Here is a 15,457-nt window from a genome sequence, read left to right as displayed (position 1 = left end):
TTTATACTATTGCAAGCATTGATGTTTATTCTTTCTTCTCTCTTAAATCTCAATTTTTCTTTTTCTACTTGTTTTGGTTTTCCCAGCAGGAGAACTGACATTATCATCTTGGGCAAGTTTCTTAATGTCTTTGAGTTAAAATAAGACTACTGCCTATCTCTCAGGATAGAGGGATGAAACAAGACATTTGTAAAATACCTGACATTTGATGGGTACTCGATACATGGTAGTTTCTCTTGTTTTCATTCTTCCTGTCTTATCTAGGCTATTTTCAGCACTTGTTTCAGTACCTGTTGGTAAATTTGCAATGATGTGATTCTTCTTTTTTTTTGAGATAGAGTTTCTCTCTTGTTGTCCAGGCTAGAGTGCAATGGCGTGATCTCACAGCGACGCCCACCTCCCGGGTTCAAGCGGTTCTTGTGCGTCAGCTTCCCAAGTAGCTGGGATTACAGGCACCCGCCACCATGCCCAGCTAATTTTTGTATTTTTTTTAGTAGAGATGGGGTTTCGCCATGTTGGCAGGCTGGTCTTGAACTCCTGACCTCAGGTGATCCACCCACCTTGGCTTTCCAAAGTCCTGGGATTACAGGCGTGAGCCACCATGCCCAGCCGTAATGATATGATTCTTATGCAGCACTGTGGAGACGGCATGTGATAGGAAATTAACTAATGACAAATTAGGAGAATTGGAAAGTTTCAAATTTGAAAGATTTTAAAAAACATTTCTAAAGTAGTTTTTAAAGTCTGATTTGGTTCTCAAGACTAAGGAGATAAAGCCAAGCTTTGTACATTTTCCCCTTAAAGGTATTTTTCACTGTATTGCAGCAGGTTGGCAGCCTCAGTAAATCTCCGTTTGTAAATGTGACAGTCAGCAGAATCTCCAGTTACAGTCAACTCAAAGCAAGCAGGGGCATGCCACATAGATGTTCATATATAGTTACATATCTACTCTTTATCCTTTAACTTAAACTGGCTCTAATGTTTCAGTGTAAATTGGTGAGTTTTTTTGTGCCACTAAAAATGGAGGAAATGTAACAGTAAGGGTGCAACTGCAAGATTCCTGTAGTTTGGGTTTGAAAGAAGCTGAAATCTAAGTTAAGAAGTAAAATTAGACCCTGAAGTAACTTGTGTTCCTTTAGTGAGATTTTCTTTGATTGCAGAGTCCTGGGACCTTAGTTTTCTTTCTTTTTTTTTTTTTTTTTGAGACTCAGTCTCGTTCTGTCGCCCAGGCTGGAGTGCTGCAAGCTCCGCCTCCCGAGTTCACGCCATTCTCCTGCCTCAGCCTCCCGAGTAGCTGGGACTGCAGGTGCCCGCCACCATGCCTGGCTAATTTTTTGTATTTTTAGTAGAGACGGGGTTTCACCGTGTTAGCCAGGATGGTCTCGATCTTCTGACCTCGTGATCCGCCCACCTCGGCCTCCCAAAGTGTTGGGATTACAGGTGTGAGCCACTGCACCCAGCCAGGACCTTACTTTTCGTACTGGTTTTGATACTGACTCACCATGGGGTCTTAGTCAATCAGTTTTTCCTATATGTGTCATGAGTGATGCTCTCCATACAAGACTTCCTTGCCTCGTATTACTGTTGAGATTTCATATGATGTGAGTAACATCAAAGTAAGATAAGCACTAAAGATAAAGTACAACTATTTATATTGTATGCTTTTGGTTTTTGGTCTCTCCCCAGCCCTACCATTGACCATGCCCTGCTGGACATGCCCTTCCTTTGACTCCCTGGGGAGATGCCCTCTGACTTCTGAGAGCAGCTGGACCACCCATTCTGAAGACACCAGCAGTCCTAGCTTTGGATGTTCGTATACAGACCTGCAGCTCATCAATGCTGAGGAGCAGACGAGTGGCCAGGCTTCTGGGGCTGACTCGACCGGTAAGATGGAGCTCTAAGCCAGAGGGCTTTGCACATCACTTTTGGTGTACCAGGGCCACTTTAAAGTCCTTTTAAAAATCACTGCAGCTGGCTTCCTTTGCAGAATGAGTTCAGGTGTTGTTATCCAGTCAAAAAGCTAGAACCCGAAGTGGCTGGAAATTGCATTGGGGAAGATGTATACACAAATTGGATCCTTGGTTGGCAGATACTCGGCAACCATTTGACAGTGTATCTTAATATGTTGTTTTCGGACTGTTTGGTATAAATACCATTCTGTGTCAATTTATTTTCTCCTGGGATTACTGAACTGTGTGTAAATATGCACAAGGCTGAATCTTTCATCCTACTACCCATGCATCTTGCCTTTTCAATAAGAGGGAGGTAGATTTGAGCAGAGAAAAAAATGTTATGTGAAACAGAATGAGAATCGAGACTCAGCCACTGTGTCCAGACTATAAATCATTTTGCAGTTAAGTGTTTATTCTGTTGTGCCTTGGTTGAGTGATACATCAATCGGCAATGCACTATGCCTCATTTATTAAACTTTCCAGTAGGAGTAAGATGGAATGCTGGCTTTCTTTGCAGGTGGAATATGGGTCTGTTAACAAGTGCTGAATTACAGGCAAGGTTTGGGAATGGCATTGGAAAGATACTTGGCATTGGAAAGATGTTCTTGGTGTTTTGGTTATTTGGCCCAAGAGATTGGTTTCTTCTGAAAGTGATGAAGTTACTGCTCATTTCTCTGTGGAGGAAATTATCCAGTGTGTTGACAACATTTGTTTTTCCTCCTCAATGTTGTTCAGAGTTTCCAGATCATTTTTAAGCTTTGGATGTTTGCCGTCATGCTATATGCCATTGAATTCTACAAGTATAAAGAGGGATCTGTCTTGCAGACTGAAGGGTTCAGGCAGGATTTGGTTTGGTATGTTGCAGAGAATCCTAGTTTATCGTGGACCCCCTTTGTCTTCAGAAGCTGTGGTTCTTTATAGCATTTTGTTTTCACAGACACTCCTTCAGTTCTGGTTTGTCTCCGTGGCTGATGATCCTGGTCGGTGGCTGAAATATGCCCCCACAGCCCCATTTCCACAGTGGGGGCATCTTATGGATGCGAGCACACCTTCAGCAGCTGAGGCTGTTAGGAAGAGAGGCTGAGCTTGCCTCCCTGCTTCACTTTTCATTGCTCTTGGACCCCTTTCCAGGCCTTTCCAGGGAGGAGACCCATATGCATTGGTTCAGAGTACCCAGACTCCAGAGCCAGACTGCTCAGGTTCAAACCCTGATTCTGCACTGACCAGCTGTGTGACCTCGAGCAGGATCCTTACTATCTTTATGACTCCATTTCCTCATCTGAAAAATGGGTATACCTCACCAGGTTGTTATCAGCTCCAAATGAGACGGTTTATGTAGAATAACTTACGTGATGCTTGACACAGAATAAGTGGCCATCAGGGTTGAAACAAGTTCTCTTTCCTGCTGCAAGGTTCTTGTTGCTTTGGAGAGTTGCAAAACGGGCCCCTCACTGAAGGAAAAGCCAAGATCTCTAGGCTGAGGCTGTTTTTTCATTGCCTAATCTACTTTCTTATTAGATGAAAGTTGCTTTAATTCTTGGAGGTTCAAGTAATGAAAACCAGAGCCCTAGCCTGAACTAGACATTATTAGTCTGCCTCCACAGCTTATAATTATTTTTAACATCTCCTTGTTCTAAAGTCATTCTAACAGTGTTATAGTTTGCATCAAGGAAACCTCCTCCCCTGTTTTGGTTGGGGTCCTGGCAGGAAGCAGATGGTGCCCTGAAAAGGTTTATCTGGAGAGAGCTTAATGAAGGGACCACCTACGGAGGAAGCAAGCGCTGGAATCATAGAAGAGGGACTGCCCAACAGGAGCTATGACAGAAAGGACAGAGCCACTGCAGAGATTTGACCAAGCAGGGAGACAGGGAAGAATAAATTCCCAGATCTGGTGCGGGTGTTTCCAACTGGCAGATCCTAGCCTGAGGCCAAAGGACATGAAGCCCTGGGGAAGCAGCCCACAGAGGTCAGTCACCAGAGCAGATAGAGTGGATCTGAGGTTGGAAGCGGGGAACAGGTGTGTTGGAATAGCCAGCACACTTGATCTTCACCAGGAACTAACTGGCCCCTATGCCAGAGTTTACGTCAGAGACTCAAAGGCAAATCTGGGACTAAAGAATGAGGAGGGATGCTCTTATTCAACAAGAGGCAGTTTCCATGGCTACAAGGAGGGTAGAGGTATGGCCTTTTGGCAACCATCCTCTTTTTTGTTTGTTTGTTTTTGTTTGTTTGTTTGTTTTTTGAGACGGAGTCTCGCTCTGTCCCCTAGGCTGGAGTGCGGTGGTGCAATCTTGGCTCACTGCAACCTCTGCCTCCCAGCCTCAAGTGATTTTCCTGCCTCAGCCTCCCGAGTAGCTGGGATTACAGGTGTGTGCCACCACACCTGGCTAATTTTTGTTATTTTAGTAGAGACAGGGTTTCGCCATGTTGGTCAGGCTGATCTCAAACTCCTGACCTCAGGTGATCCGCCTGCCTTGGCCTCTCAAAGTGCTAGGATTATAAGCGTGAGCCACCATGCCCAGCCCCATCCTCTTTTACAGTAGCAATAGTTATAGCTAGCACTTACTGAGTGTCTGCTGTGTGCCAGCATATGAGGTGTATGATCTGTGGCTTTTACAGCAATCCTGCAAGGCAGGTGTCATTCTCCCCATTTCCTAGTTGACACTGAGTCTGAGAAAGGTAAATCAGCTTGTTAAGAGAACACCACTGAGAAATGGATGACCTGAATTTCAGTGAAACTTCCAAACCCTTTTCCAGCCAGTTCCCAAACCTGGCAGTGCCTCAAGTCACCGTAGTTATTTATTTGCTATGTTACCCCCCAGACCTTCCATACAGATATCTATAGAGGATGCATACAAGCATATATACATATTTTGCCTTGGGGGCTTATTTTTAACATAAAGAGGACCGAGGGATTTAAAACAAGATGTGTAGCAGGCAGAGCTTGAGGATAAAGTCCATACGTCCTTGACAGATATGAATGCTTACAGAAAACTGCTGTGTGCCCACAGTACTATGTTCTATAAACAAGTTTCTAGACATTTTACTTTGAAATCTCCCTATTCTTTAGTAATCAAGCTAGGACCCAGGATGGCCCAGGTGCTAGGGAATGCTTCCATCTGCTTTGACAACACAGTCTTCCTTCGCATCTCACCTCCATCTGCCCTCCAGGCCCAGAAGTGACAGGTAGTGTATCTCCATGAGCCTGGGAAATGAGAGGCAGTGAAGTGAGTCCTCAGAGAGCAGCTCCGCAGGCCGTGGAGACAGTGTCTGGATGCATCCTGAGCTGTAGTAACCCATGAGGCTCTTCCTGAACATCCTGACGTGTGCTATCAGGGTAGAGCCCTGGCTTTGAAGTCTTTAACTCATCTTGGGTCCCAGAATAGAGGGAAGAGAAGGAAAGACAAAGTTTAAGAGAATGAACAAGTATTTTTCAACCTGTGACATTTATCCATTTACTCCCGTAGCAGGGAATTTAAAAATGCTTTCATTTGTTCAGGCGTGGTGGCTCGTGCCTGTATTCCCGGCACTTTGGGAGGCTGAGGTGGGTGGATCACTTGAAGCTAGGAGTTTCAGACCAGCCTGGCCAACATGGTGAAACCCCATCTCTACTAAAATACAAAAATTAGCTGGGCATGGTGGTGCGCCTGTGTTTCCCAGCTACTTGAGAGGCTGAGGCAGGAGAATCGCTTGAACCCAGGAGGCGGAGGCTGCAGTGAGCCAAGATCGCGCCACCGCACTCCAGCCTGGCTGACAGAGTGAGACTTGGTCTCAAAAAAAAAAAAAGGAAGAAAAAAATGCTTTCAGATGAGCTACTGAGAGCTTCAAGGGTATCTGTACACATTGGAAAGCCCTCCAGCCAGGTGATGTTGATGCCCTGCCCTCTGCCTGGCACCAGGCTTGTGGCAGTGCCAACCTCTGGGAGAGCCCTGCTTTGAGGCTGGATGGTTCCGGTTGGGTAAACTGAATCCCTCTGGGGTTATGGGGCAGATTCCCATCAGTCTGTCCTCTGGGTAAGTCATTTCTTCAGAGCTTTACTTTCTTACCTGTAAAATGTAACTGAGTGATCCTGCTCAGTCAGGGTGACAGGGTATATATGAAGGTGTTTCGTACAGTGCCAAGTGCTGTAGGAATAAAAAAATCTTAATATCTCTCTGCCTCATTTCCATTTGATATGGGACATAAGGATAATTACTGTCGACTCCTCTGCTACCCCCAAAGAGAGCTGTTACTCAAACTATATAGCACGTGAAATGAGATCTGAGAAGGGCTTTGCATTTCTCAGCAGCAAGCAGTAAATACAGAGACGCTGTGGGGAGTTCGGTATGATTGGTTTCTGTGCCTGAGGAACCTTGGGAGTAACTGCCTTGGGGAGACGTTTGTCATTGTCCCGCCCGCCCGTTGCCGTGCCCTTTAGCGTTGCAGAGGGTGGTAGAGGGTGAAGAGCTCCTTGGAATTGCAGCCTCATCTGGAGCTCCCTCAGCTGAGCTGGGCTCTCCCTGGCAGCACAGTGTGTCAGGGTAACCACTGGGCACGTCATGTTCTGTGATTCATCTCTTGTTTGGAGAGGGATTACGGTGCTCTGGGTCCAGCCTATTTGCCTTGGCCCCCTTGCTTGGTAGAGGGCTGCTGAGAGCAGAGCCACAGCCTCCTCCCTGTCATCTGTGGCAGAGTTCTGCAGGGATTTGGCAGCCCCTCGGGGCAATCCAGTTCCCAGCATAATCGTGGAGGGAAAGACTCTGTGATCAGCCTACACTTTATTCTCATTTTCTCACCAAGGGGATAATTAGTAGGAAGGCAAACAAATCCCCTTACCTTGGTTAAATCACAGGGTGTGGGGGGACAGAGCTGGAGAGTAGTGTTGATGTTAGCTCTGAGGTCTGCTCTCAAGAGCAAATGGCAGGAGAATTGTTAATAGGCAAGATCCCAAACAACATTTCACTCCTCTCTTACCCCTCATCTCCACAGGAGTCTCCTTTGTCTAGACAAGGTGGGCACACCCTGCCATTTTCACCAGTCAGGGTAGCTCTGTAATGCCACTAGGTTCACATGGGGGTTGGTGAATAGTAAGACGGTCGAGGGAATAAAAGCAAACCTTCTGCCTTTGAAGTTCATTCCAATCAGGGAAGAGAAAATACGTAAAGCTTGCACACAGGCTGCTCTTAAGTAGTAGTTTTTGGTTTGGGTTTTTTTTTTTTAATTTTTTTATTTTGAGACAGAGTCTTGCTCTGTCACCCAGGCTAGAGTGCAGTGGCATAGTCTCGGCTCACTGCAACCTCCACCTTCCGGGTTCAAGTGATCCTCTCATCTCAGCCTCCTGAGTAGCTGGGACCACAGGCACGTGCCACCATGTCTGGCTAATTTTTGTATTTTTAGTAGAGACGGGGTTTCACTGTGTTGGCCAGGTTGGTCTTGAACTCCTAACCTCAAGTGATCTGCCCACCTCGGCCTCCCAAAGTGCTGGGATTACAGGCATGAGCCACTGCACCTGTCCAGGCTCTCTTTTATGCATAAGAAAAGTGTAGACTTAAGTGTAGGATTAGAATGCTCAGATATGTGTAAACTGAGGAATGTCAAGACTGGATGAAACACATAGCAGGTATTTAATAATTGTTTAATGTATCCTTGAATGGATAGCTTGAGATTGCAGGTAGTGGTGTGCCAAACCCCTGTCAACTCTAGTGGGGATGGCACCAGGTACAAGAGGCTGAAGAAGAGACCCAAGGCCAGCAAACAGGACATGGGCCTTTACTGGAGGCTTACATACAGGGAAGAGAGTCCACCGGTGGGAGACTGGACAGGAGAACAGCAACCACTTGCAAAAAGCATGCAGTTTATATAGCATTTTAAGTTAGCACCATTTTGCTAGCAGCCTCCACCTGGCAACCTTTATTCAACCCAGAACTTGGGGCCTTGATCCACTGTATAGCCTGTGTTCCATGGGATGGACTGGGGGCTCAGATGTTCCTCATAGACAAGGAACAAATCCCCAAGTTGGCTACGCCAGGATTCATTAGCTCAGCACACACACTCATGTGCATCTGCCATACAGGGTCCTTCTCAGGTTGTGCTTATGTTATTGCTATCAGGTGGATTTACCATACAGGTGGCTAAAATCTTCTGCATCCCTGACATTTGTATCCCACTTGAACTTAAGAGTCCAGCATTTTCCAAAGTGTGTCCCATGCAGAAGGCCAAAAAGATCCAGATGCTGGGGCCAGTGTATTAGGTCACACTGTACCCCCTTTGTTGGAGATTTATAACATGTATTAGCTTATTAAAGACTGAAAATTCCTGAAATTATATGTATGTATATTTATAATTTATATTTATATACATGTATATGTATACACACACATCTATATACAAATGTAGCTTTTCATTAATCTCTACTGCCTGCTTGGTCAGATCATGGTGTACAGAAACCCAAACATACATAAATTGGCAAAGCTGACTTGGAAGTACATGCCTTTTTAGCAGTGTTTTCTAACACTGCTAAAGTGTTAGAAAGCTAGAGAAACCAGTAAGAAATATTTTGACAAACTACCTGTATTAGTTAACTTTATAAAGTTAGCCTTACTTTGTCTCTTGCTCTGCTGAACCTCTTGGCCTTTTTAAAAAATATGAAATTCTAGATTCAGCAGACTCAAAACTATATTTTGCCAAACTTTCTTTGTATTTAAACCCTCATAGGCTTTAAAACAAGTTTAGACCAGATGTTCTTGATTCATTTGCATTTAACGGATCACAGTGGACTTCTGCCAGAGCAGTAGGATATCCCTAGAGACTTTGAACTCAGTTTCTTTTTCTCAGAAACAAGTGTTTGTATTCTATTTGGATTTTAGAGTCCGGCATTTCCCAAAGGGTATCCCAAAGTGATTTCCCAAAGTGAGTAGAGAGTTGTGGCCTGGGGAACCTCAATTTTTGTGACAACAACTTTAGACGCTCAGGAAAGGTTCTCTTGTCATTATTTAATAAGATCATCACCTGGGCTGCATGTCTCTGTACAAGATATAACATGTTTCTCTGTTGCCTGTTTTGCTGTAATCCTGCTGCAGCTCGTAGAGCTCCAAACCAGAGTGGAGGGCCCAGATTCGCAGGTAAACAGTGATTACCATTGTGCTTGATGGGATTACAGGAAATTTTTGTTGTTCTTAAGGCACATCTCTATTTTATGATATTTTTACACCTTGAATATATTTTGCTTGGAAAACAAAAACAAGTTAACTAATTTTTAAAATTCTTTCTCCTAGCTACAAATGTCAGAGATACTCATCTTCTTCCTGAACAATATTTTCCTTCCTCAAAATGGAAGAATAGCAGAGCAGTTTTTTTTTAAAACAAATCACATCTTTTCACTCTTTCATTAACAAATTTGGCCTCATTTCTGTTCTTATGTATTTTTGTCTTCATTTGTTGTGCATTTTAGATTTTAATCCTTATTAAAACCAAAAAACTCTAATGATTGCTTTGTTTGAAGCTTTTTCCAGGAGGTTCAAAAGTTTCTCAGAAACACATATATTGAGTTCCTACCATTTGTCAGTTACTGAGAATACAAAGAAAAGTACGCTATGTGATATTTTCCCATGAGGACGTGATAATCTGCAAACAGCTTTTTTTTGCCATTAAAATGATTTTTATATACAATTTTTAAAATTGTTTCTATGTGTAATTGTTTCTACTATGTGCCAGGAATGTCCTATATACTTTATACATATATTATCTCATTTAATCTTCACAATTTAAAAGTACATATTCTGCATTTTATGAATGCAGAAACAACAGCTAAAGAGGTTAAATGATTTGGCAAAAGTCACACAAATAAAAAAGGTAGTTGGGATTCAACCCAAGTCTCTTTCCTGGGCTCACCCTGCCCTGTGCCTGGTATACTGTGGGAGGCTGGTGTTTGTGAACACATGTCGCTTGCCGGAAGGTGCAATTATAGAGAGCCTTCCCCAGATGCAGTGCTGCCTCTGCTGCATTTCCCAGGAGCAATATACAAACCCCCATCATGTACTTATTTCACCGGACCGCAATTCTTTGTTTCGGAGTCCTCCGCTGTACCGAGACCTTTGTGTAAGCAGGAGCCACCTCTATTGTATATCCCCAGCATGTTGCCTGGCACATTGAAATTACACAGTGGATTTTTGTGGAATAAATTAATCCTTTTTTAAATTTAAAATTTTAAAATTATAAGTAGACAAAGTATATGTATTTATGGGGTACAAAGTTATGTTATGATTTTTTAATACAATGTGGAACAATTAAATCAATTAACATATCTATCACCTTAAATACTTACTATTTTTGTGGTGAGAAGATTTGAAATATATTCTCTTAGCAATTTTCCAAACTAAAATACAGTATTAGTCACTGTATTCATCACACCGTGTAATATATTTTCAAGAAATAAAAACCTTATTACTACTGTCTAATTGAGGCTTTGTACCCTTTGACCAACATCTTCCCATTCCCTGCATCTCCCCAGGCTCTGGTAACCACCATTCTACTTTCTGCTTCTTTGAGTTCGATTGTTCTACATTCCACATATAAGGGAGAACATGTGGTACTTGTTTTTCGGTGCCTGGCTTATTTCACTCATCATAATGTTATCCAAGTCTATCTATGTTGTTGCAAATTACAAAATATTTTTCTGTTTAAAGGCTAAATAGTATTTCATTGTGTATGTATGCCACATTTTCTTCATCCATTCATCCACTGATGGACACTTAGGTTGATTCCATAACTTGTGTATTGTTTAATAGTGCTGTAGTGAACATGGGCGTGCAGACATCCCTTTGGCATACTGATTTCAAATCTTTTGAGTAAGTACCCAGAACTGGGATTGCTGGATCATATCATAATTCCATTTTTAGTTTTCTGAGGAACCTTTTTCATAATGGCTGTACTAAATTACATTCCCACCAACATTATACAAGGGTTCCCTTTTCTCCGCATCCTCACCAACACTAGTTATATTTAATCTTTTTGATAATGCCATTCTGACAGGTGTGAGGTGATATCTCATGGTGGTTTTAATTTGCATTCCCCTAATGGTTAGTGATGTTGAGTATTATATATATATTTGTTAGCCTTTTGTATGTCTTCGTTTGAGAAATGTCGTTCAGGTCCTTTGCTTATTTTTAAATCAGATTATTTGTTTTCTTTCTATAGAGTTGTTTGAGTTTCGTATATATCTTGGATATTAATCCTTTATCAGATATGTGGCTTGCAAATATTTTCTCCAAATTCATAGTTTGTCTCTTCATTCTGTTGTTTCCTTTGTTGTACAAAAACTTTTTATTTTGATTTAATCCCATTCGTCTTTTTTATTTTGTTTCCTGTGCCTTTGGGGTCAAATGTAAAAAATCATTGCCTAGACCAATATTGTCTAGTTTTTCCCTTATATTTTCTTCTAATAGTTTTACAGTTTCAGGTCTTATGTTTAAACCTTTAATCCATTTTGAGTTGATTTTGTATATGGTGTGAGATAAGGGTCTAATTTTATTCTTCTGCATGTGGATATCTTCAATAAATAAACACCATTTATTGAAGAGATGATCCTTTTCCTAATGCGTTGGCACCTTTGTCAAAAATCAAATGACTACATGTGTGGGTTCATTTCTGGGCTTTCTATTCTGTTCCATTGGTTAATGGGTGTATTTTTATGCTAGTATCATGCTCTTTTAATTTCTATATCCTTGTAGTATAGTTTCAAGTCACGTAGTGTGATACCTCCAACTTTGTTGTTTTTGCTTATGATAGCTGTGGCTATTTGGTATTTGTTTTGTTTTGTTTTTAATTCAGTGTGGAATTTTAGGATTGTTTTCTATTTTAATGAAAAATGACATTGGAATTTTGATAGGGATTGCATTGATTCTGTAGATTGCTTTGGGTGGTATGGTCATTTTAACAGTATGAATTGTTCTAATCCATGAGCACAAGATATCTTTCCATTTATTTGTATCTTCTTAAATTTATTTCATAAATATTTTATAGTTTTCACCTCTTTGGTTAAATGTATTCTTTTGTTTTCGTAGGTATTGTAAATGGAATTGCTCTCTTGATTTCTTTTTCAGAACATTTGTTGGTGTATAGAAACAGTACTGATTTTTGTGTGTTGATTTTGTGTCCTGCAACTTTACTGTGTATGTTTATTAGTTATAACAGTTTACTGGTGGAATCTTAAGTGTTTTCTATACGGAAGATTATGTTATCAACAAACAGTGGCAATTTCATTTCCTCCTTTTCTAATTGGATGCCTTTTATTTCTTTCTCTTGCCTAATTTCTCTAAGGATTTTCAAAACTAAGTTGAATAGAAGTGGCAAGAGTGGTGGGCATCCTTGTCTTGTTCTAGGACTTAGGGAAAAGAGTTTCAGTTTTTCACTGTTAAATATAATGTTAGCTGTGTGTTTAATCACATATGGCCTTTACTGTGTTAAGGTACATTCCTTTTATACCTAATTTGTTTTTTTTTTATCATTAAAGAATGTTGAATTTTGTCAAACGTTTTTGCTGTATCTAATTAGATGATCTTTCTTTATCTTTTATTTTGTTAATGTGATTATCACATATATTGATTTGCATATATTGAAACATCTTTGCATCCCAGGGATAAATGCCACTTAATTATAGGTGAATGATTATTTTAATTTGCTATTCAATTTAGTTTGCCAGTATTTTGTTGAGGATTTTGGCATTTATGTTCATGAAGGATCCTTTCCTGTAGTTTCCTTTTCTTGTAGTGTCCTTGTTTAGCTCATAAGAAGAGCTATGCTGGCCTCATTAAAAGAGTTTGGAAATGTTTCCTCTTTAATTTTTTTAAAGAGTTTTTGAGGATTGGCATTCTTCTTTATTTAAAAAGATTCCTTTTAAGACAAGGTGATGCTCTGTTGCCAAGGCTGGAGTATAGTGGCATGAAGACAGCTCACTGCAGCCTCAACCTCCCAGGATTGAGCGATCCTCTGCCCTCAGCCCCTTATGTGGCTGGTACCACAGGTGTGCACCACCACACCTGGCTAATGGCAGACTTCAGCAGTAAAGCCATTGGGACTTTTCTTTGATGGAAGTTTTTTTTTTTTTTTTTTTTTTTAAATCACTGGTTCAATCTCCTTACTGGTTATTGGTTTGCTCAGATTTTCTATTTCCTTGTGATTCAGTCTTGGTAGATTACATTTGTTAGGGAATTTATCCGTTTCTTCCAGGTTATCCTACTTTTTGGCATGTAATTGTAATATTCTTTTAATATCCTTTGTATTTCTGTGATTAGTTGTAATGTCTCCCCTTTCATTTCTCATTTTATTTACTTGTGTCTTCCATTTTTTCTTAGTCTAGCTAAAAGTTCCATGAAAAGTTCCATGTTATCTTTTCAAAAAACCAACTCTTTGTTTCATTGATTTTTTTGTATTTTTCTAGTCTCTACTTCAGGTATTTCTGCTTTGATCTTTATTATTTCTTTTTTCTATTGACATTGGGTTTAGTTTGTTCAGCTTTCTCTATTTTCTTGAGGTGTACATTAAATTACTACTTGCAATATTCCTCATTTTTTGATGTAGGTGTTCATTGCGATAAACTTTTCTCTTAGAACTGCCTTTGCCACATTCCATAAGTTGTGGTACATTGTGTTTCTGTTTTTGTTTGTCTCAAGATATGTTTAAATCCTTTTAATTTCTTCTTTGACCCATTGGCTGTTGAGAGTCATGTTGTTTAATGTCTATATATTTGTGAATTTTCTGAAATTCTCCATGTGATTGATTTCTATTTGTTTACGTTGTGGTCAGAAAACACACTTGATGTGATTTCAGTCTTCTTTAATTTAACAAGACTTGTCTTGTGACCCAACATATGATCTATACTGGATAATGTTCTGGATGCACTTGAGAAGAATGTACATTCTGTTGCTATTGGATGGAATGTTCTGTATATGTTTGCTAGGTCCATTTGGTCTAAAGTGTTGTTCAAGTCCAATGTTTCCTTATTACTTTTCTGTCTGGTTAATCTGGCCATTATTGAACATAGAGTATTCAAGTCCGATATGATTATTGTATTGCAATGTGTCTTTCCCTTCAGTCTTTTACTATTTGTTTTATGTATTTAGGTGCTTCGATATTGGGGGCATATGTATTTATAATCATTGTATTCTCTTGATGAATTGACCCCTTAATCATTATATAATGTCCTTATTTGTCTCTTCTTATGTTTTTGACTTAAGGTCTATTTTGCCTGATTTAAGTATAGCTATCCCAGCTCTCTTTTGGTTTCCATTTGTGTGGAATATCTTTTTCCATTCCTTCACTTTCAGTCTATGTGTGTCTTTAAAAGGGAGGTGACCCAGCATATAGTTGGGTCTTGTTTTTTTATCCGTTCAGTCACTCTTTGTCTTTTTATTGAGTAATTTAATCAATTTACATTCAAGGTAAGTATTGATAGGTAAAAACTTACCACTGCCATTTTATTAATTGCCTTCGGTTGTTTTATAGATACATTTTCCTTCCTTTCTTCTGACTTCATTTGTGATTTTATGGCTTTCTGTAGTGGTATGCTTTGATCCTTTGTACTTTTGCTCTTCTACTAAAGATTTTTGCTTTGTGATCACCAAGAGGCTTACATAGAACATCTTATACTTCAGATTGCCTATTTCAAGTTGATGATAACTTTGATTATATATAACAACTCTACACGTTTACTCCTCCCTCCCCCCACACCTTAGGTTTTAATGTCAGAATTTATATTATTTTGTAATGGGTATCCTTTGACAATTTATTTTAGTTATAGTTGTTATTAATAGTTTTATCTTTTAACCCTTAATGCTAGGGATAAAATTGCCTTACACATCATCATTATAGTACATTTAGAGTATTCTGAATACGGCTCTGCTTTACTTATACCATTGGGTTTTGTGCTTTCATAATTTTTACATTACTTGTTATTTAATAGCAGCTTTTTGCTTCAGCTTTTCAAAACTTCACTTATCAGTACCTATAAAGTAGGCATACTGGCAATGAACTCCCTTAGCTTTTGTTTGTCTGGAAAACTTTTTATTTTTCCCTCATTTCAGAGACAGCTTTGTTGAGCAAAGTATTCTTGGTTGGCAGGTTTCTTTTTTCCTTCAGCACTTTGAATATATCATCCCATTCTCTTCAGGCCTACAGAGTTTCTGCTGAGAAATTGATTATAGTTGTATTGGGACCCCTTTGTATGTGATGTATTTCTTATCTCTTGGTGCTCTCATAATTTTTTATGTGTCTTTGATTTTTGATAATTTGATTATGTGTCTTTGTGAACACCTCTTTGGGTTTAATTTTATTGGAGACTTCTGCACTTCCTGTACCTGGATGTTGTCATCTTTCCTCAGGTTAGAGAAATTTTCGACTATTATTTTTTAAAATATACTTTCTGGCTCCCTTTCTCTTTCTTCTCCTTGAATTTCTGTTGTGTGAAGGTTAGGTCTCTTGATGGTGCCTTATCTATAAGTCCTGTAGGCTTTCTTCATTCTTTTGCATTC

At 40.1% G+C, this 15,457-nt stretch overlaps 1 protein-coding gene across 10 annotated transcripts in view; it reads left to right on the top strand.

Moving 5' to 3' along the window:
- The window catches only part of STON2 (stonin 2), a 168,435-nt gene that overhangs the window by 64,132 nt on the left and 88,846 nt on the right, over positions 1-15,457 (top strand). For all 10 annotated transcript variants that reach the window (XM_024231938.3, XM_054530334.2, XM_054530336.2 and 7 more), the window contains one exon: positions 1,687-1,884. In XM_024231938.3, coding sequence (XP_024087706.3) covers positions 1,687-1,884 — 198 coding nt within the window. The remainder of the gene's footprint in view (positions 1-1,686; positions 1,885-15,457) is intronic.

Source organism: Pongo abelii, chromosome 15, assembly GCF_028885655.2.
Source record: "Pongo abelii isolate AG06213 chromosome 15, NHGRI_mPonAbe1-v2.0_pri, whole genome shotgun sequence".
NCBI classification, from domain to species: domain Eukaryota; kingdom Metazoa; phylum Chordata; class Mammalia; order Primates; family Hominidae; genus Pongo; species Pongo abelii.
Note: the sequence above shows the minus strand (reverse complement) of the source record. Positions and strands in the feature narration are given on the sequence as shown.